This window comes from Argopecten irradians, chromosome 3 (genome assembly GCF_041381155.1).
Source record: "Argopecten irradians isolate NY chromosome 3, Ai_NY, whole genome shotgun sequence".
NCBI classification, from domain to species: domain Eukaryota; kingdom Metazoa; phylum Mollusca; class Bivalvia; order Pectinida; family Pectinidae; genus Argopecten; species Argopecten irradians.
Window position 1 is genome coordinate 421,125 of NC_091136.1, and position 24,646 is coordinate 445,770.

Below are 24,646 nucleotides of genomic sequence, written 5' to 3' on the forward strand. Positions count from 1 at the left end.
TATACCTATCAACGTTCTGTGTAAGTATGTGCAAGTACAGTTTTAGTTCTATTTCTGATATATCGCAACATTGCTCAAATACTTAACATAAAGCGGTATTTATTTTTCAGGAAACCGACAATGCTGCCACGGGTAAGTAAATTCAGTTTATACATTTTATTATCATTTTAACACTTCAAATTTATGACTGTTTAACAACACAAGCCTATTAAAATCAAAACGATATCAGAAACCAATTTTTTCCACAAATCAGTCACATACGAAAATGTCCATTGACCTAGAGAAGATTAATGACACCATACGAATGTTACCTCACATCAGTATGTTCGTCCAGATTGTTTTAGAACACTTTTGTTCACTATTGTTTTAATTTCAAACCATTAAGGTTTACTAATGACGATAGGATAATATACTAAATTAACATGATTTCAGGAGCTGTCCGCTTCTGAAACCGAAGGAATCACAGAGAGGACAACATTCGGAAAGAGGTACACCTTCACAACGCATTAACAATATAAATAATACTTAATATGTATTTTAAACAAATCAACTAAATAGTTTCCGCTATTGTTAGGGAAGTGTGTCATCTGATTTTTTACCCAGGTAATAATGATCGTTGGGTCCCATTTAGACAATGTATTATATTGTAAGGGAAATACAATACCATTTATGGTAAGTGGTGGTATAATCGAGCTATGTTTTTGGCATATGAAGGATATTTATTGTGTGGCGTTTTATTTGGAATTTTTCATAAGATTTATCTGATACACATATTTACTTCAATAAATCAAGGAACTCTACAACGAGTTACTAATCTTTAAATCCAAAACACATTATCCAACTATCAAAACAATTCTGCTGTTCTATGTTCAATTGATATAGGTCATGATCTTCGGTTTAAGGCCCTATTGGAAGACAATAGACCGACATGATATACCCAGTAAGCATTAGTTAAAGGCCAAAGTTGCATTCAAATATATACTCGTATATAGCTATACAATATATATTTTCATGTAGAAGTATTCTACAATTTATTTCTATAAAGTACTTTGAAATAACTTGCTGCGTAGAAATTCACTCGATTGAATTCCGAAATAATTAGTTTCTGTTTGTTTATGTATCTATATTACAGAAGAAATGAAAAATGACCCGGAAACGAGGTAAGCTTTTGGCAATTTGGCACAAAATTGTGTGTCAAAATAGTAATACAAAAAGTGTGAAAAAAGCTTTCGTGGATATCTGCCCTTACTTATGTTAAAGACGGTCAGAAAACAGTAACATAATGTAAAAAAAATCTTAGCATAGATTTGATATTGATGTCTACTTATTTATTATATTGCGTTATTTGTAAATTGATGTTCATTTATTACGCAGAAATCAGTATTTGGAACTTGAAACCAGCAACATAGCCAAGGCGTCCCTATATACTGAGATTGGAAGTTCAAATCACGGTAGGTCATTCGTTTTTTTTTCTATTAGAATTCTTTTGCTGTTTCATCACTTTATATGCTTCCTCTTTATCTTATCCAAATATTGACGGTAGACGGGATTTTACAATTTGTACAAAACTATTCTTAGTAAAAGTAATTTACAGGGAATATGAATTTGTGAAAACCATTAGTCTACAGACCTTATTTCCAGCTAGGTTTACCATACGTGTATAACACATCGTGTAATTTGGTATTCAGAGTTTCTGTTTTATACTTACAGTTTGCCAAAACGATCCGCGGAATGAGGCAGATATAGGGTATGTGATGATCGTCGTATATGCTACAGTTGATTCTTAAAGTGCTTTGTTAATATATTAAAACGTTATTTCTTACTCAAAACATATAAAATCGCATTCGTTACCTATTACATGCATAATTATGTTAATATTGTACATGCATCGTATTTTGTATTTTATTAACAGACAATACGAGTTTTTACAAGAACGACCTGCGCCGAACGTTTACGATGATCTCAATACTCAAACAGGTAATATGTTTGTTACTATCAATGCATACATCTGTGAGAAATATTAGACCGTTTCTTTGGCATGTATGTAAAAGGAGTCGTTAAATGCAATATGCTTTGAAGTATTTAATTGTAGGTTTCACATTTTCACAAGCGTAGTTCTTCTGAAATGTTCGAATGCATAGTATGGTTTTACGTTCTGTTTATTTTTTATGGTTTTATGTTCTGTTTATTTTTTTCAGATAACAGGGATACTTATGTCAACACAGTCATCGGAAAGAAGAAGTGATCCGGATTATCATATACGACAAATGTCTATTGCAAAGTTACCTTTTACTGTATCTGCATGTATCATTTGTTTGACCTTTGTAAAGAAAACTTGTTACGTTCTCTTTAACATTTAACATGCAACATTGAAATAACATGCCAAGTCTGTTTAAAATCGAAATCTCTTGAGTCGGAGGAGGGACACGTTAAACAGGTTCATGCAACTCTTACTGAATGTTATGTCAGCGACAATGGTTTTAGAGTACCTGTGTATATTGTGTAACATATCAATCTAAATGCTTTTGATACCCACGCTTATATTATGTGTGCCTATACATTTGTACACAACCCAGAATCGGCAGTGTAATAATTATGCACAGTCATGTTATTATTTTATATTAAATATAACTTCTACTCTATTGTGTTGCATTTGTTCTATTAATTTTTGTATCAGTTTCATTTAATGATTAGACTTAACACATTCTTTTTTCAAAGTAAATTATCCTGACAAAGTCAAATATCTGAGTGAAACTGTGACCCGTATTTTGCTGCATACAGTATTTTTTCAATATGCATAATGAGGAGTACGATTACCATATAAGTACATTAGGCTCCTATACTACAAACAATGTCTATCTACGATGTCATCTACAGTACTCTAACAATACATAACATTCTATTTATACAGAAGTTTTGCTCATGACCGAGAGATAGATACATTAGACCTCCTACCCGTGTCTCTTACGACTGTTACTTCAACCGGAAAATTACTACCTAAACAAGCCATGCGTATAATATATTACTAATTATCGTGCTGGTGAAGAAGATACCAAAGGACCCCAGTAATGTTTCCGGATGTATCATCCAATCACTACGTACAACTGCAAGCAAACATTTATGCTATGGAGTAAAGTTTTCTGTTCTTTGTGATATACTTATTAGAATATTTCTTTTCCGTAACCTGTGTCTAATATTTCCTGCTTTATATTTAGTATTTCTTTCAGATGTAAGTGTCTGAGTAGAGAAAAAAGATGACTGTAAACCCTACTGTGGTAAGAGTGCCCAACATAGTGAAATTGTAGCATATGCGATAGGTAAACGCAAACTGTAGAGATAGTGCAAACTGAAGATACCATAACCGTACATGTTTCAGGAATTGACTCGTCATAATTTCTGGCGTAACATACGCGGTCTAAAGTACATGTTAATCATATGTTTTATACATGATTGGGTATATTACCTATGTTTGACTAAATAGCGGTTCTAACTACATGTATCTTCTAAAGTATTGTTCATGTGTATGTATAAAATACTCTGGTATACATGTATTAAACTGTCCTCAGACTATTTCTAAGTGTTTCTATTTTTATTCTCTAAGTAAATATGGTGATTATGTTAGCACATTTATCGAAAAGAACGGAAAACAGATCCGGATGAATGGAAACGACACACATTTCTCATACGAGACGTCTATCTCTACATAATATAGTATTACGGTTGGAATAAGATCTGGTTAAATTAATATGATCACTCTAATGAACAGTTCTTTTGTTCTGCTTATTAAAATTTGATTTCGGTAACAATATAACTTGGAGACTGATACATGCCATACAAAAATTTACCAATATTGTGCAACGCAAAATCGATGCTAAATTCATAACTTATACTACCGTATAAATCCGCAAAGAAATGGTGAAATGAGAGCATAGATAGTAAAACGTGAGCTTAATATATTACCTGTAACTAACTTTTAGCAAACATTATAATTATCCGTTTGCAACATATAAGGATAAATTTCCATATGGTGACAAATGATTGACGATTAACGTAACTTTGTGGCTGAGACAATTATATCGTGCAGTAGTTGGTATATTTGTCTAGATCTATATTGCATACATACCGTCATATATAAAGATATGAATCGCATTACTGTTGACCCAGTGTGTACATATAGATTTGTGGTGTTCTATTTTTAACTCCAGTTTACGTTTTGTCAACCAGGAAGTGTACTATATAACATGTTTATGTCCAGGTATACGTCCGATATGTATCGTCAAAATCAACTTCAATTGGTTTTCGGAAGTACATTTTATGTTAACGTTTTCATCTTTGTGTTCCTAACAGCGTATAGAAAAACAGGTATGTTATCCAAACTATTTTAAGCCCTTAATTGAATTTCACAGCACATAATAGTCATAACTTGCACAAGTATGTCTATATGATATAACAACAATCCAGACACGAACGGTATGACACATGTGATTTAGAGTAGTAGTTACAGAGCCAGTCAACCTAACAAAATAAAAGAAAAACACGCTTATCTTTCTCTTGCTAAATCCTACTTTTTTTCAAAATGAGTAAACCCTACAATGTTTATCAAATTCGTGTAAAATGTCAATCCAATCACCACTGAATTTTTATATTATTAATGTTTAAAATACCAAACACAATAGGTGAATATGAATAAAATGATCTAATTGCTTGGACACGTTGATATAATAATTATTTTGTCCTTTTTAGTTAACATTAGTTATTGCAAAACAAAAATATCGTATGGCTGTTTATTTTCGCGGTCGTTGAAATGTTATCACTGACATATGAAGAAATTATTGAATTTCGTATGCCAATAAAACCAAATCTTGAATATTTGTTTCGCTGAGGTTTAGGTTTCAGTCTTGAAGAATGTACAGAAAACTAGCTACAATAATACCTATGCCGTGTATGAATATGGTTAACCAGTATACACTTTAGGTCAAATAGAAAACATACTCCATCGCCGACAGAACATTAACTATGCTCATCAAATTGGTGTTTAATCGTGTATATGTGTGTCATATTAACACAAACAATAATAAAAAAAATATTTATTTTGCTTTTGATGCATGCGCAATATGTACTTCATTTAATTTATGACATAGTGCCAGGTATTTTGTTCGGAATGGAATTAATTATTTTTAATATTTTCATCTTGAAGTAAAGTTAGACGCTCAAACTATTCAATTATGATAATGGTGTAAAGTAAGTATTTTTTAACTGAAGAAAAACTAAATCGTCTGCTCCTTTTTGATAGAGAAAACTACCATTTGTCAGCAGTGGAGCATCTTTAAGCATTGTTATTTTAAGATGCATCGTTTGCTATACATCTGCTCATAGATGTTTATTGAAAAGTTTGGACTCTAATTATTACGGTTTGTTTCCAATTGGGTCCACATTCTTATATCGAGATTGGTTCAATTAGAATCTATAATTACACCAAAATAAACGAATAACGATAACTAACTTATCATTGTTATAAAGATACGTTTTCTCCCGATTTGTAAATCATATTGATGATGGGTTTTCCAATAACACGAAACATGCCCGTTTTTATCATAACTATCCTTAAAATCCTAATTTTTCGACTGGAAAATTACTTTCGCTGGTGGTTTAGGTATTACTAAGTATCGAATCAACGATTAGCGAAGACATTCATTTTATGTATCGACATCATTTTTTATAATCCTTGTATATTGTATGTAAGTGGTATCTGCTGGCAATAACATCTGTTCCGGAATTGTTCTGAAAAGATGAGGTTAGTTTGTCAGAAAAAAATTGTGTCTAAGATGTGTCACAATAACACCACCCCATTCTATAGAATGTTTACCGACAGAAATCAGTATGTACTTTTATATATTTTTATATATTTTACCTAAGTGACATTAATGAATTATACCTATATCGAAACATGTATGTATTCCATAAACAATATTCAGATGCTGTATCCCTGACGGGATCGTCTGAGTACGCTGTCCCCCGGGACTGTGTTTACACTGACGTGTGATGTACCAGAGGAGGCCATACTTGTCCAGTTTTACCGTCGTGATGATGTTGATACTCTAGTAGGTAGTATACAGAGTAGCTATGGTGGTCAATGTAAGGACAGTACTGGTGGTCAATGTAAGGACATCAGGCACATCAAGCCCTGTCCCCTGTACAGCGGATGTGTGTTCTGTGATATAACGTCTGGAGGGTAGCCTTGGTACAGTGTTCCGGTGGATCATACAGCCACAGACGGGAGACCAGGGATCCGTGTGGTTCTGTAGACGTACCAACCTTAACCTTCCTGACTTACCCTGGAACAGTGATGACTATATCCTTAACCTAGCAGGTCAGTGTTAAATATCACAGTTTTTTGTGATTAGATAATTTTAAATAGGTTTAATTTTGTTTCTCCCCAGACTTAATACATTCCTAAACAGAGAGACGTTTTATGTGCAATCGACGTATATTATATCAAAAAAAAACGAAGCACATAACAAATATATATGAGTATGATTCTTCAATTTGATACATTTTGAAAGTGAATAGGGAAAAACGAAATAATACTGAAAAAATTTTGAAAGGCAGTATCAACCTATCTTTATTCCGCTTTAGGGCAGTTATCATAAACTAGTTTTATTTAATCATGTAAGCCCTTCGTGTTTTAAATATGTTAAAAAAAATCGGCCAAGTTCGATCGCGACTGTCGATGGACCCTATTTAGCGGAGTTAAATAAGTGTAGCAAATGTAAACAGATTTTCTTCAAACTTAATAACAAGGCTAAATGCTTTAAGGACTCGAGCAAGTTCGATCGCGACTTCCAACGGACCTTATTTAGCGAAGTTATGGCCCTTTGCTGAAATAAAAAAACGTTAGTTTCTGCCACTTTCGTACAATAACTGTAATAAATATTAACCGATTTTCTTCAAAGTTGGTAACAAGTTTGAATGCCTTAAGTGCCTGGCCAGGTTCGATCAATTCTTTCGTTGGATGTTATTTATCAGAGTTATGGCCCTTTAATTTAATATCAATGTCATTTTTCTGCAGTTTCTGTATAATAACTAACAAATGTTAAAACTAATATTGTTTAAAATTGGTAACAGAGTTAAATGCCTTAAGATGAAATTCATATCTTTTTACATTGTCCAAAATATAACATAATCCGTTCCAATATGCTCCGCACTGTTTGTCATATATTCGCTCCAAATGTCAATTCCAACCTCATTGTAGAGCTCATGCCAAATGTTCTTGTCAAAATAATTTTATGTGGCTTAGAAACTCTAAACGAAATTGAGAACAAAGCATTATTTGACCATGTATTTGAATATATATTAAATTCAAACATATTTTGAACCCCCCCACCTTCCTCTCTATCTCTGTCTCAGTCCCCCCTCTCTCGCTCTCTCTCTTTCTCTATCTCTCTCTCTAAAGTATGTATGTGTGAGTGTTAGCGTGTGCGACATTTGTATGTCTTTTGTGTAATTGTACATATTGTTTGTTTGATATATGTTGAGGAGAGCATCTAGTAGCCTTCGGGCTGTTTGTAATCCTCGTGAAATAAATAAAGAATTAAATTAAATGCCCTTAGGGCTTAGCCAAATTCGATCGCCATTTATGACAGATCTTAATTAGCAGAGTTATTGCTCTTTGATTTTATAAAAAAAAGTCATTTTCTGCCAGTTGCGTACAATAACTGTAAAAAATATTAACCTATTTTCTTGGTAACAAAGTTATATGCCTTACTTTAGAATAAGACTTCAGTTTATTTTTTCATGTTTCAACGAAGGTTAAACCTAACCTCACTAATGTTTACCTACAATATCCCCTGAAAGCGGGGGATGGAAATTATACGAATTTGCTAGTTCTTTTAGCTTTATGTTTTTACCTGTTATACCTGATAAATTTGATTTGCACTTGGCGATTTAGTTTCGAGTCTATTTCAACACATCTGTTACAATTATTTTTCTCCACATCTCATATTTCATTATAAATTTATGAATATAAAATACCTTTAAAACGCTACATAATTATGTAGCCGAGAGAAATGGAGACTAGCTTAAAATAGAAAATATCGACTTATTAACAGATCAAACACGATTTTGGGATTCCAATGTGTTTATCGAACAACCAGCGTGGTTATAAATTATTTGCAATCTTACCTAATATTTACAGTAGTTTAAGATTGCTGATTAGAATGTATAAAAACTGTTTACAGATGGTCCCGGCACTTCCATAGCTATTTCTCCGTCGGACACCACTTATACTAGGGCAGAAGGTGACACGTTACCGGACATCACCTGTACAGCGGACTGTAGACCTGGCTGTACCTTTGTCTGGATACGACCGGACAACACCAACTTTACTGTGTCACCTGTGTTGTCACTGGGACAACTGGACAGATCAGAACATGGAACGTACAGGTGTACTGCTAGAAATGTCGCAGGGGAGTCAGCTATTACAATAAGTGTTAACGTACAGTGTATGTAGATTATTGAATTACAATTGCACCACTCTGACTAGCCTATTTAATAAGTAACATGTTAATATGTACATATTTATGTATCGCAAAAGTTTTTTTTACTTCGAGTCAGTTTATTTGAAGACGAACATTAACATGAGTCACATCAATTAGAAAGCGAAAATTCGGTTGTGTGAAAAGGGGAAATGCCAACACGACTTCAAACATTTTCTATTTTCATTCTACAATTCATAAGGTGATAGCAAATTTAGTTAAAACTTTGGGTAACAAAATATATACTAATACAAGACATAGTGTGGATTATGGGATGTATGGAGTGAATGAAGCAGTACATTATTAAAGGGACAGTCAATCGAAACAAGCTATCGTTTAAATAGCAAACAGGAAGACACAGGGTATTGACTCGTTCATCTTATAGGCATTGCTCAATTGAATTATTTATTTTTGTTTACAATTATGCCTTAGATGGGCCAGGTGAGAGTACTACATTCACCCCACAACAAGACAGTGTTGATGTGATGGAGAACCAGACTATATCTGACGTCACGTGTTCATCTGACTGTAGACCACTGTGTACCTACACCTGGTCTAAAGACAGTACAGACTACCCCAACCCACTGAGTCTGTCTGTAGCCATGAGGAACAACGCCGGACAGTATACGTGTACAGCTAGTAACACGGTCAGTCAGGAGACTAAGGACTGGAACCTCGTCGTCAGATGTAAGGGAACTCTTGTAAATCATTTAGCGTTTGAAACGTTTCCAATTCAAGAAAATAATCATTTTGGATTTTCCAAATTTAATAATAACATCTGTATCCGAAATTTTATTCTGTTTCAAAAGATAACTAACTTTAAACAATTGAAATAAATTATAATTAATCCCTCTGTCTATCGCCTTGATCGAAGGCTAATAAAAAGGTTGAAATCAGAATAATTTACAAAGAAATCATGCGAACATTAAAAACATTTAAAAATTGACGGTGTCCCGCTCAAGTAGTAGGCCGCTGCCAGCCTTCGTATCTATTCTGGGGATTAATTGCCATTTTGAGGACATAAAAAACATGTTTTGCTTCACGTCGTTACAACGCACATATATATGTTACCGAAATATAATGACTTAAACATTTTTGCACAAAAAATGATAAGTACTATGTAATTGGTGAATTGACAATTTGTTAAAATTTACGAGGCTGATATGAATTCCAAACGTATATTTAATTTAGTTCCGCCTCAGATCCTAAGTCTTGGTTACACTGTCGGTGGTACCGGTGCTGACGTCACTGAGAATGGATCCAAGTCACTGATCTGTTCTGTGGAGAGTTTCCCTCCGTCTACTATACAGTGGCTCTATAAGGCTAACGGTACCGTTCTTCTGACCAGTCCAGACGTCCTGGAGAGTACCTATACCCTAACAAATGCTGGCTGTCTGGACACCGGACTCTACACCTGTTCTGTCCGAAACAGTGTCTCTACCACAGCGGTCACCAGGGATATACCTATCAACGTCCTGTGTAAGTACCACAGCGGTCACCAGGGATATACCTATCAACAGTCTGTGTAAGTATCATTGCGGTCATCAGGGATACACCTATCAACGTCCTGTGTAAGTACCACAGCGGTCATCAGGGATATACCTATCAACGTCCTGTGTAAGTATCACAGCGGTCACCAGGGATATATATACCTATAAACGTTCTGTGTAAGTATCACAGCAGTCACCAGGAATATATCAACGTTATATGTAAGAGCCACAGCGGTCATCAGAGATATCCTATCAACGTTCTGTGTTAGTACCACAGCGGTTACCAGGAATATACCTGTCAACGTTCTCTGTAAGTACCACAGCGGTTACCAGGAATATACCTATCAACGTTCTGTGAAAGTACCACAGCTGTCATCAGGGATATACCTATCAACATTCTGTGTAAGTATCGCAGCGGTCACCAGGAATACCTGTCAATGTTCTGTGGAAGCACCTCAGCGGTCACCAGGGATATACCTCTTAATAGTCTGTGTAAGTATCACAGCGGTCACCAGGAATATACTTATCAACGTTCTGTGAAAGTACCACAGCTGTCATCAGGGATATACCTCTTAATAGTCTGTGTAAGTATGACAGCGGTCACCAGGAATATACTTATCAACGTTCTGTGTAATTACCACAGCGGTCACCAGGGATATACATATATTCTCTCACACGGTTGTAATGGCTTGTCACTTGAAATGCACTCATGTCATGGTTATCCATGTCATACAGCCTCATGATTATCACGAGATTTCAATTTATGGAAAACTGACTTGCATTTTCTTTAAAGTTACAACATATTTCATTTATAGTTTGTAATTAAAACATAACATTTTTTTCTTTGCCTTTTGAATAAAGTGTACGTGTACATTTCTAAAAAATTCAAGTTGACATTTGTTGTTAACGATGGAAGACTATAACTTTCGTATGACAGATGTAAAAACACATGCATCTTGAAAGTGATATTGTTGAACCAATGCTTTCCTAATGAAATTGTTTAGAATAATTTCTTTTTTATACTTAATTCGAGTTTCTGATTAGCAAAATTCAATTTCTTCATAACTCTATCAAGAAAGATTCCGATGATAGCTCGTTAACCCGACAGTATCTCATGATGTCACAAACTGTGTTTATTCAATGATAATTTTTAATAAATAATCTTTCGTCATCTTACTGTCTTTCCTTGATACACTTTGAACACAAACATTTTAAGTTGTCGTTTTAATTCATCTGTTTTGGTTAGCCAAGGTCATTCAAAGTGTGTATTCGATCATAAGGTTTTAATGGAAATCTCCGTCCTCTTACCGTCGTTCTTTAACGTCCCACACACTTAGAACACGGTATTTCAAGTTGGCTTTTAATTCGACATTTCAGGTGAGCCAAGACTTGATTCGAGAGTTCTAACTGATTATGAAATTAAATTATCCACATCTGAGACTTTGACCATGAGAGCGGTGTTCCTCTCAAATCCCGAACCAACATACACCTGGTCTTTCCAAGGATCACCAGACACAAGTGTAACAACTCTCGTCAATGGTCAGGATAACTTCGCTATCAATAACCGTTTTATAACGACTAACCTGTCGGCTGTATCAGTGGGGACACGGACAGATATACGGGAGTCCTGGTTTGGTGTTTACAACGTCACGGCGACCAACAGTCAGGGGAGTCACACTCTGAGCTTCACTGCTTCAGCTAAAGGTGAATAAATTTTACCGATCACATACTTAAGATATTTCAGAAAAATCGAGTCATCAACGAAAATACATGAAATCCAGGTACTTTTTAATTTCATTTTCATTTATCTATCTTCTTTTTTTGCATTGCATATTTTGTATTACTTTCACATTATAATTAGAATAGTAAGTAATATAAATTGTTATACCCCTATAAAATAGCTTTTATATAAACTCTATTTGACAAGAATGCCAACAGATAAACTGTTCCGTCGAGCGGTCTAAAGAACTGTTAAAATCGACTGTTAAAACTGTACTGTTCGACCGGAGTGACGTCACACCTACAATTCATGACGTCAATGTATTGTTTTGAGTTAATGGGCATAACAAAAATAGTTATCGATTGAGTTTTTTTGGCAACAGATGATTTGCTGGACCCTCACACAAACTGTTGCCTTCGGCCTTCGGTCTCGGGCAACATTTTGTCTTCATGTCCAACAAATTATCTGTTGCCCTCAACCCCAGTCAACAACTGTAAACTATTTTTTAATACATCTCGTTTAATATATTATGACAGATGGCAGAATTAGATGGCAGAAAAGCTTACTGCAATGGTTAATGACTAGCTTAATTGCATATATATATATTTATTTACACTATGTTGTTTTGATGGTTTATAAAAACATGGCATAATACATTAACATCATTAGCCTATCGACCTTATTTTCATTTTATTTTCATAAATCCAAGCAATGTTATAGCATTTTATATCATGTATATAAAGTAAAAGAACTAATTTGTGAATGGATATTACAGTTATAATGCAGTTGACTTCATTTTGATCTTATTTACCCTGATGCTATGTTCACTAAAACTCTAACCATGTTTTATTAAACATTATCTGCTTTTCGTTCTTTTCATTCATTTTTATTATATTTTATAGGAAAACCACCAGATCCTCCTTACGGTGGTAAAGCTGTTTGCCCTCATGATGATACGGCTATATTGATGTGGATGTCCGGATATAATGGAGGATCAACCCAAACATTTACTGTTGGAGTTGGTACAGATACACGGATCGACGTCACTATAAATAGAATTATCGTGATTCCTGATCCTGGACTTGGAAAGATTGTCACTGCTACAGTCTCTGGACTAAAAGCTGACACCAAGACATTCTTTACTATATATGCTGTTAATGATTTCGGAATCTCATCAGGCTTTCAAGAAATCAATTGTACAACGAAAGGTGAATTATTTTTGCGGAAATTTTGCTTAGTGCCGGGTGAAGTTATAATTGCAATTCCGTATACCGCTATGGACTTATTCACATAAAACACTTTAAACTCATTTACTTTTGAATTATCAGCCATTAACTGCATGTGATATTAAATGTAGTGGCCAGTTTCGGTACTTAATAAATACACAGATTTTATGAAAATCATGTTTTATTGCTATATATCCTGCTTATTTACTAGTTAACACGTAGATTGTTAATCTAAAGCAAACAACATGATTATAGATGATATGGTGATTAAATATAGTTTTCCTTTTGGTTGTTTAGCCTCTATTAAGGAGGACACGTACAGTTCGACTCCACTAGCAGTATCTTTATCATTCAACGGTGTCTTCATCCTTTTGTTGATTGCTGCAATCGTGATTTATATTTGCCGTACGTACATACATAGAAAGAAAGTTCGTGTTCTTCAATACTGACATAACCTTAAAAGTAATGGTACAGTTATAGTTCTGTTTATGATATATTACAACATTGCTAAAGTAATTAATGAGAAAAGCGGTATTTATTTTTTTAGGAAAACCGACAATGCTGTCACCGGTAAGTATATTCAGTTTATACATTGTATTACCATTCTAACATTACAGACTTGTGGACTGTATAAACAACACAAGCCTATTAAAATCAGAATGATATCAGAAACCAATTTTACCCCCAAATCAGTCACATACGGGAATGTTCATTGACCTAGAGAAGATTAATGATACCATATGAATGTTACCTCACATCAATATGTTCGTCCAGATTGTTTTAGAACACTTTTGTTTTGAATTTAAACCGTTAAGCTTTACTAAAGACGATTGGATAATATACTAAATTAACATGATTTCAGGAGCTGCCCGCTTCTGAAACCGAAGGTAATCACAAAGTGGACAACATTTCGGAAAGAGTTACACCTTCACAATGTAATTAACAATATAAATAAGAACTTAATATGGTATTTTAAACAAATCAACTACTACATAGTTTCCTGCTATTGATAGGGAAGTGTGTCATCTCATTTTTACCATAGTGTAATAAGCGATCGTTATGTGGTCCCGATGTTAGACAATTTAATTATATTTGTAAGGGGAAATACAATACCATTTATGTAAGTGTGGTGTATAATCGAGCTTTTAATTTTGTCATCTTATAGGATATTTAATATATGGCGTTTTTATTAGCATCTAGATCAAGACAATCATAATAATTTATCTTATACACATTATTTCCCGATAAATTCAAGGAAAACTACAATGTTACTAATATGATTTAAATCCAAAACACATTATCCAAGTATCCAAACCATTCTGCTGTTCTATGGTCAATTGATATAGTGGCCATGATCTTCGGTTTAAGGTCCTTATAAAAAGACAATAGACCGACATGATATACCCATTAAGCATTAGTTAAAGGCCAAATGTGTGTAGTAGCATTGAAATATATACTCGTATAGCTATACAAAATATATTTTCATGTAGAAGTATTTCTACAATTTATTTCTATAAAATACTTTAAAAGCAACTTGCTGCGTATAAATTCACGCGATTGAATTCCGAAATAATTAGTTTCTGTTTGTTTATGTATTTACAGAAGGAATAATAAAGAATGACCCTGAAACGAGGTAAGATTTTGGCAATTTGGCACCTTAATTATGTGGTCAAAATAGTAATTCCAAACAGTGTGGAAAAAAACTTTCGTGGTTATATCTGCCCTTAATTATGTTAAAGACTGTCAAAAACAGTCACATAATGTAAACAAATCTTTAAATAGATTTCGATATTATAAATGTCTACCTATTTATTATATTGCTTATTTTGTAAATTGATATTCATTTGTTTACGCAGAAATCAGTATTTGGAACTTGAAAACCAGTAACATAGCCAAGGCCGTCCGTATACACTGAGATTTGGAAGTTCAAATCACGGTAGGTCAATTCGTTTTTCTTTTCTATCCGAATTCCTTTGCTGTTTCTTCACTTCATAGGTTTCTTCTTTTTCTTATCCAAACATTAACAGGGGACGGGGTTTTACAATTGGTACAAAACTATTCTTCGCAGTAAAACTAGATTTTCCAGGGAGATATAAGAATTTGTGAAATCCATTAGTACTACAGACCTTATTTCCAGCTAGGTTTACCATACGTGTATAATCACATCGTTGTAATTTGGTATTCAGAGTTTCTGTTTTATACTTACAGTTTACCAAAACGATCCGCGGAATGAGGCAGATACAGGGTATGTGATGATCGTCTTATATGCTACAGTTGATTCTTAATGTGCTTTGTTAATATATTAAAACGTTATTTCTTACTCAAAACAAATAAAATCGCATTCGTTACTTATTACATGCATAATAATGTTAAGATTGTACATGCATCGTATTTTGTATTTTGTTAACAGACAATACGAGTTTTTACAAGATCGACCTACGCCTAACGTTTACGATGATCTCAATACTCAAACAGGTAATACGGAATTTGTTACTTATTAATGCATACATCTGTTGATCAATATTAGACCGTTTCTTTGGCATTGTATGTCAAAAGAGTCGTTAAATGCAATATGCTTTGGAGTAATGTAATTGTAGGGTTTCACAGTTTGGGCGCAAGCGTAGTTCTTCTGAAAATGTTCGAGATGCATTATATGGTTTGTATGATCTGTTTTATTTATGTTTTTTTATGATTTTTTTTCAGGGGTAACAGGGGTACTTATGTCAACACAGGCTCTCGAAAGAAGAATTGATCCGAGATTATCATATACGACAAATGTCTATTGCAAAGTTACATTTTACTGTATCTACATGTCCCATTTGTTTGACCTTTTTAAAGAAAAGTTGTTACGTTCTTTTCAACATTTACGAACATTGAAATAACATGCCATGACTGTTTTAAAACGAACTCACTTGAGTCGGAAGAGAGACCTGTTAAACAGGTTCATGCAACTGTTACTGAATGGTTATGTTAGCAACAATGGTTTTAGATAGTACCTATGTATATTGTGTAAAATATCACTCCAAATGCTTTTTGATATCCACGTTTAAATTCATTTGTGCCTATACACTACCCAGAATCGGCAGTGTAATAATTATGCACAGTCCATGTTATTATTTTATATTAAGTAATAACTTCTACTCTATTGTGTTGCATTTGTTTTTTATTAGTTTCTGTAGTCAGTTTCAGTTAATGATTAGACTTAACACATTCTCTTTTCAAAGTAAATTATCCTGACAAAGTCAAATATCTGAGTGAAACTGACTGCGACCCGTATTTTGCAGCATATCTTTTCATTATGCATAATGAGGAGTACAATTACAATATAACTATATAATTAACACCCATTCTGCTTGATTATATTTTCGTTATTGAAATGAATTTAACGATTTAGGAATGACTCGTAAACCGCATTAATTCAGTATTTCTTTCTATTGATCGATGATGAATGTCATTCTTCATTACAAAGTCCTTAACACAATTAGAAACTAAAACAGAATTATAGTACTTACAAGAACGATTTACATAAACACGATCAAATCCATGATATACGATAGCTTTATTTTAGTTATTTATGTATATACTTTCTAGTGTTTAAGACATATTTTTGTTTCATTAAAATGGATCTATTCACGTAATTAAGGGCACAGTCATTTTATAAATAATTATATATGATATATCGAATATATTAGGCCTAAACTATAGCCAAAATGTCGATCTACGATGTCCATCTACGCGATCGCGCGAATATTTTAGGCATAGCTTTAATGTTTTAAGACATATTTTTGTTTCATTAAAAATTGGATCTATTTCACGTAATCATGGGGATCTACCTATACTAACACAAGTATATGTGCATACTACAATCGTAACAATACTTTAACAACAGCTTTAATTAATTATGTATGCTAGTGTTTACCATAATTTTAATTGTACTACTTAACGTAATTATTATAATTTTCAGTCAATAAACATGTATAAACCTAATATATTAGGCCTATACTACAAACAATGTCTATCTACGATGTCATCTACAGTACTGTAACAATACATAACATTCTATGTATACAGAAGTTATTACTAATGAACGAGAAGTTAGATACATTAGACAACCGTACCCGTGTCTATTTACGATTGTGTTACTTCAACCGAAAATTAACTACCTAAACAAGCAATGAGTATAATATATTACTAATTCTATCGTGTTTACCCAGTTTTGTTGGTGAAGAAGATGCAAAAGGACCCCCAGTAATGTGCCTCCGGATGTATCATCCAATCACTACGGTACAACTGATCAAACAAACATTTAATGGTATGGAGTAACGTTTTCTGTTCTTTTTGATATACTTATTTAGAATATTCCCTTTCCGGAAACCTGTGTCTAATGTTTCCTTGCTTTATATTTAGTGTATGGAGTTCCTGTGTAAGTGTCTGACTAGGAAAAAAGATGACTGTAAACCCCACTGTGGTAAGAGATTTCTGACAACAAGTGAAAACTGGTTGATGGTAAGCGTAGCGACAACTTTGCAATGAATTGCCTCCTTCAGAAATTTCTAGCGTAACATATGCGGGGCTAAAGTTTTGCGTTATGTATATGTTGGTATATATTTACCCTATGTTTGATAAAATGGCGCTTCTAACTATGTTCTATATCATTGTTTATGTTTATCAAAAATATAAAATACACTTGTATATCCATGTGAGTATAAAAATGGACTTCACGCTATGTCATAGGTTGTTTGCTATTTGTATTCTACTATAGAAGTAAACATGGTTGATTAAGATAGCAGATATTAACGAAAGCAAGTGGAAAAAGATATAACGATGATTGGAAAACGACAAACAAACTATACAACATAATATCAGAATCACCCGGTTCGTAATAAGAATCTTAATTAATTAATATAATCACTCTAATGAACAGTTTTCTTTTTTTCTGCTTATTAACATATGATTCGGCGTAACAATATCAATTTGGAGACCATATCATATGCAATAAACAATAAGAATACCCTACACTTAAAATGTTAGTAAATATAATACCTATAATGATTTACCAATAATATGCAACACGATATCAAATGCTAAATTAATAATTTTACTACCTGGAAAACAGCAAAGAAAGGGTGAAATTAAGAATATATAGATAGTCAAAACATGAGCTTCATTTGTTTACCTGTAACTTATGTTTTTAAAACGCCGATTATTTTCCGTTTGCATAACATTAGGATCAATTCCATATGCTGACAAATGATTGACGATTCACATAACTTTTTGGTTGAGACAATTATATCGTTCAGTAGTTTGTATATTTGTCGAGATCTATATTGAATATGTATCGTCATATATAAGATAAAAATCGTTCTATTGTTGACCCAGTGTGTACATATAAATTTGTGGTGTTCTATTTTTAACTCAAGTTTACGTTTTGCGAACCAGGAAGTGAACCATACACCATGTACATGTTCAGGTATACGTCCGATATCTATCGACAAAATCAACATCCATCGGTTTTCAGAAGTTTATTCTATGTTAACGTTTTCATCTTTGTGTTCTTAACAGCGAATAGGAAAACAGGTATGTTATCTGAATTATTTTAAACCATTATTTGACTTCCATAATCAATAATAGTCATGACTTGCACATGTATGTAGAATGTATTTAATCTATTAATGTAACAACAATCAGCAGACGAAACGGTATGACACATGTGATTCAGGGTAGGCAGTTACAAAAGCCGTTTCAAAGCAACACAAAATGACACACTTATCTATCTCTTAGCTAAATCTCACGTTGTTTTGCATTACGTAAACATCAGCAACGTTGTTTTTTTGTCAGATTCAGGTACGCTGTCAAATTATTCATCACTGACTGTTATAATAATTGTTCAAATATCAACCGTGAATCGGTAATCGAAAACAATAAGAGCATTGCGTCTTGAACGCGTTGATACAATATATTACTCCGATCCTTCTGGTTGTCTTTAGAACATTATTTACCTTAAATTTGTATGCGGTACTTCGTTTATTATTGCAAAAAATATATCATATTGACTGTTTCGCGGTCGTTGAAAATTTTCATCACTATACTACTAAGCAATTGTTTAATTACAAATGCCAAAAAAAGCAAATCGTGGAATATTTGTTTTCGCAGATGTTTAATCATTAAGTCTAGAAGAATGTACAGAAAACAATACATGGGTAAACTTTAAGGACATGCCGTACATTTCAGGTAAACAAACGAAGAAAGAAATTATGAGATTAGAAATTGCTATTTTAAATGGTATTTTGTTTATTATAATATCTGTTCATTGATATTAATGAAAAGGATAGGGACCTCTAAATATTACGTGATTTCTACCCAATCCGGTTCGCACATTTCGTAAATCGGTATGGCTACATGCCAGGCCCCTTTGGACTCTATAATGTTAAATATTTATAATATTAAAATTGAGACGAAGAAAAAAAAAAATAAATTAAACGAATAAAAGTACGTTTCCTCCTCAGTTTGATTATTGCGACATGATGATGGGATTACCTATAACACGAAAGACACCTACCCGTTGCTGTATCATAGCTATCCACGATATCCGGAATTTTCTAGGGGTGGAAAATTACTTTTACTGGTAGTTTTAAATTTCCTTTTATCGATTTTAATAGTCCTTATGTTTCGATTTCTATGATTAGCGTAGACTTTCATTTTTATGTTATTGACATTAAAGTTTTTAATACCGTGTATTTTGTAACCTGGGTAACGTTGGTACAACTTGTAATTACATCGAGAATCCGGAATTATTCTTACAACGTTTAGTGAATTAGTTTTTCTTCAGATATTAACTGTATCTAAGAAAGACAATAAGTCCGAATAGAAATATATTTTTGTTATAAGTAAAGTGAAAGTACTTTCCGTTTCAAATGCAGTATAATACATGATATCGAATATAAATGGTATGGCAGAGTGATCTAGAATATCAATTAGAAAATGGAGGTTCAGATAAAGCAAATTGAGTATACTGGTCCCAAAAATAAAATAGGTAATGGCGTAAAAACACCATTTGTAAGAGTCCATATCTTCTAATGATAAATAGTGACAAACAGTTAATTTACAATGTATCTCGTTATCATTCTGAATATTAAAAATAGATTATATTTGCATTGATTAATAATCACTAGAGAGGCAAAAAAGATGTTACTGTACATACGAATGTAATATTAAGAGCTTATTACAGTTATGTCGATAAAAAAGAGCATAATTCAAATGGGCTAATTCTGTTTACATAATCCACAAGCAAAAAAAAATGATATTAATTTCTTTCATACAAATATGGGTGTAATACGTTGCTGGTTTAAGGTAGAATACACTATATTACGATTTTAGCAAGTATTTCATCAGCTACACATGCAATAACAACAATCTCTACGGTCACACGGCGTTCAATCCTTAAATATCGATCATATATAGGTATATCATGAGTGAAGTATATTATCATATAACGTTCTCATAAGCAAGATGAGTTTGCTGGTTAACATAGGTAATATAAAGCAAACCATTTAAGCGTACATTGCTCATGGTAGTGACAAAAAGTAAATTTACAATGTAATATCGCAATCAGGTGATTATTTAGATTATATTTCAGGAAAATTAAACTAATTTATATTTTAGTAACATACGTATTTAAAATAAGAGTTTACAATTATGTCCGATTGCTTGGAAAAGACTTTTGGCTTTCTTCGAATATTTCGTGGCGTGATATTATCGTTGTTAAATTTGGCAATAAAACGGTCGAGGTATGAAAGAAAATACTCTTTCGATAAGTAAATATGAAGATTGAGGGATATTATACCTATCGGGATCACAAAGAATGTTGTAAAAACGCTCGGCAAGCCCGTCGGAGTTTTACAACATATTTAGTAGACCCGTCGGGTTAGAAGATCCATGATCCTTCATACCGCACCATTGAAAGAGGTGCTTTAAATATGTTACTATGTACAGGCAATCCACATATGAAGAGATCTTAGTAGTATTTTATTGCTATTCCCTTAAAAAACTATAGTAACAAGAAGATATTGACAAATTCCACTACATTGCTAAGGTATTTTGAATTGATGACCGGTTGAAATTCCAAATCGTTAATCAATAAGAATTAAGCAATCGGTATTACAGTATGATCGTAGCCCATACTCGAAGCCAAAGTCACGTTCGTTAAACAAATGCAATAGCATAATCCATTGAAGAGCATGCACCTAATAACGTAAACACACTACTTAAGATTGTGATTTGAGCAGTATTTAAGACAAAAAACTTTATTACACTGGCAAAGGCCAGGGTTCGGCATACAAGACGTCAGACCGCAATGTGTAATGGCGGACATGCCAAGCGAGTTAGAACAGTTCACATACATTTCACAACAGGGCTACTTTTCTGACAGATCCACAGTAAAACCAAGTAATGCAATTTTTTATTAGAAATTTGATTTGTTCCGATATATCATCAAATTTTAACTGAACTCTTAGACTGAACTGTCCCTCTTTAAGATGTGTGCCACAATGACACCACCACAAATCACAACATTTTAAAGTGGTTTCAGCGAAAAAAAAATCACTTATGCGTTTTTAATGTTTAATATACATTAAGCAATTATATCACTGAAATCACTGATTCAAAATTAAAATTCAAAAGCAACATGCATATCTCGATGAACGATATCCAGATGCTGTAACCCTGACTTAATCGTCTGATAACGCTGTCCCCGTGACTGAAATTTTACACTGACGTGTAGATGTACGAAGAGGAGGCCCGTCTCTTTTCCGAGTTTTAACCGCCGTCCTACGTCGTTTACACTATCCCAGTTGGGGTAGTATAAACAATTAGCTGGTGGTCAATGTTACAACACCAAAGCCAGCCCACCCGTCCCACTGTACAGCGGATGTGTTTTCCTGTGACATAACGTCTGGAAGTAACCTTGTGACAGTGTTCCGGTGGATCATAAACAACCACAGACGGGAGACCAGGAATATAGTGTGGTTCTGTAGACGTACCAACCTTAACCATACCTAAACCAAACCCATGACAGTGAAGATACTATCACACTCAACCTTAGCAGGTAAGTTATTTTTACCTGTAATGTGTTTGGTGTATGAATTTTCATGATAACACAGTATATACGTTTGATTTAAAATAATGGAAAACAATTTTACGAATCATATTTAAATATGTTATAAAAAGGCAAATGCGTATTTTGTGCATTATCCTCGCATCTGCGCACGAGGTAGTTTACAATTACAATAAATAACCATTTTATCCATATATTACGCTTCGTATACATTCGATATAAAGTATAAATTGTATAGGATCTGTGACAACAGCCGGGGGTCGCAAATGCTCTAATCATCGGTATTTCGAGGTGGATTTAGGATCGACGAGCCGTCAACAGTGATTTATGTTGCAAAATCAGAAGTCTTGGAGTCTGGACAAGGTCCAACATCTTTATAATGAACTAATGGATATTTATTGTTTCAAAGATTGTAAGAGAAATGTAATCTTAATTGCATGCAAAGAGTAATAAGAAACTATTTATTTAATACCTATTCAATCTGCAACACTTAGACAATAATTACAAATGTAATTTCTTTAACAAAATGCCATATTAATATTTAGCAATATCTAATATGCGATATGCATTGTAGTTTCGAGCCGATTTCAGCACGTATGTAACAAATTTTACAACCCATGTATTGGATTCAAGTAAACGCATTATGTTGAAACCATTGTTAACTCAAAAGGATTACATTAAAACCAGGGGTCGCCGTGGCCGAGTGGTTAAGTATGACCCCTACATATTACCACAAGCCCTCCACCTCTGGTCACAAGCGTATCGTTTCGAATCCCATGTGGGACAGTTTGCCAGTGTACTGACCGCTCAGGTCGGTGGTTTTTCTGTGTGCACTCCGGCTTTCCTCCAACAACAAACCTGGGCACGTCCTTACATGACCCTGGCTGTTAATAGACGATAAAAACTAAACAAACCAAAACATTTAAAACCAAGAACACAAAACGCTACCAAATATTTGTAACGGAAGAAAAGGAATATAAGTTCAAAATGAAAATTACAGACATAATCAAAAAGGATTCAAAATGTCCCAATTACCATTAAATACATTAAAACACATTATTAATTTAATTTTTACTCGACTTCTGCTGGCTACAAAGGTGGAGATAAAAAATAATGTAACATGTTTACATATACTCCTGCATCCAACCATCAATATCCCTGTCAACCTAGCCGACACTACCTACACCAGGACAGAGTAGTGACACGTTTTTACCAGACATCACCTGTACAGCGTAACTGTACACCTAGGCTGTACCGTTTTGTGTCTTGACACGGGGACCGGACTACACCAACTTACTGTAGTCACCTGTGTTTCACTAGGGACAACTGGACAGATCAGAACACGGGACGTACAGATGTACTCGCTAATGAATGAAGATTGGGAATCCAACTATAGCATCCGATATTATCATACATTGTAAGACACTAAAGTTTTGCGTTGAAAATGACTATATACTGCAGACATCAAATAGATTCAATTGTTAACTGTACTGTTGTGTGGAAATGATTGTTTTTCATTCCAGTAGACTAAATATCCGAAAATCCAATAATCTGAAGTGCAAAATCAAAAGGCGACTGTATTAATTCAAATGTCAGTATAATGATAAGGTGCTTCACTTACCCTGAACCCTGCCCATAGTAATCATATCGTATAATCCTCAATTAAGGGAATTCTTCTTCAAAAAGGCTTATAGTTTACGTTGCTTTAGCTTGGTTTTTGATAGTGCTCACAAAACAATCATTGTAGATATATCAATGTAATAGTAGTCTTACATAATTAGTTTTAAGTTGTGTAAATTATAATGGTTTTTGTCTGCTTTTGATATAATTGGAAAATACGCACGCTTTGCTCTTCTTTTCCAATGGTCATATATCAGTTATATACATCTTGATTAAAATTACTATGTAAGTGGATGTTTACCAAATAATCCTATCAATCTGTAATTGTATAAGTACAGAATAAAAAGACAATATCCTTTTCTGGATAAAAGACTGTTTAAACAAATTGGAAACAACAGTTTATTAGTTGATTCTACTAAAAAAGCATTTATCGGTCATGTAAAGCAATGTTTCAGACTGTTTCTGTTCTTGGTGACATTGTGTTATACCTTTTCGCATAAACTGATACCGCTGTTACATTTGTATAATCTTGCATAATCTTGCTGATGACATGTCATTTACCTTGGTCTTAATTACAAGTTTTATAGATAATAGAACTTGTTATGATTCACGAATCAACCGTAATTGAAAACTGGCGAGAAGTTAGAACGAAATTGGTTACTCCGTCTAATATCGATGTAGTAGTTGTGTTGGTTCTAGTTCCTCACCTTGATGTAAATTGGATTAATATAATAAGTTCACGACCATATATCTTACCAAATAACAAAAATGTAGGAATAAAACTAAATGAAAATTCTACAATTTTCATAATGTAAGCATCTTATCTTAAGTTATTATTAGGGATGGAACAATTCCTGAGGTTTTGATCCCGTTGAGGTCTCGTTTAGACAGATTAGATCAAAGAAACGTTTTTGAATTTTATCAATTAAATTCATCAATATCTA

The 24,646-nt window shown here is 33.6% G+C and overlaps 1 protein-coding gene across 1 annotated transcript; it reads left to right on the plus strand.

The window, feature by feature from the left end:
- Nucleotides 1-6,153: 6,153 nt before the first annotated feature.
- On the plus strand, nucleotides 6,154-14,581 carry LOC138319858 (protein turtle homolog B-like). Its single transcript, XM_069262988.1, has 10 exons — nucleotides 6,154-6,370; nucleotides 8,238-8,501; nucleotides 8,967-9,221; nucleotides 9,726-10,013; nucleotides 11,402-11,728; nucleotides 12,647-12,952; nucleotides 13,268-13,376; nucleotides 13,520-13,540; nucleotides 13,833-13,905; nucleotides 14,573-14,581. Exons 3-10 carry the CDS (start codon nucleotides 9,020-9,022, stop codon nucleotides 14,579-14,581), a joined length of 1,335 nt encoding a protein of 444 aa, XP_069119089.1. The 5' UTR covers nucleotides 6,154-6,370; nucleotides 8,238-8,501; nucleotides 8,967-9,019.
- Nucleotides 14,582-24,646: the final 10,065 nt, after the last annotated feature.

Excerpts from the sequence above, each read along its gene's own strand:
- LOC138319858 (XM_069262988.1), top strand. The coding sequence starts at position 9,020 with ATGGAGAACCAGACTATATCTGACGTCACGTGTTCATCTGACTGTAGA. Across the intron at positions 10,014-11,401 it reads TATACCTATCAACGTCCTGT|GTGAGCCAAGACTTGATTCG; the intron begins GTAAGTACCACA and ends TCGACATTTCAG. Across the intron at positions 13,377-13,519 it reads ATCGTGATTTATATTTGCCG|AAACCGACAATGCTGTCACC; the intron begins TACGTACATACA and ends ATTTTTTTAGGA.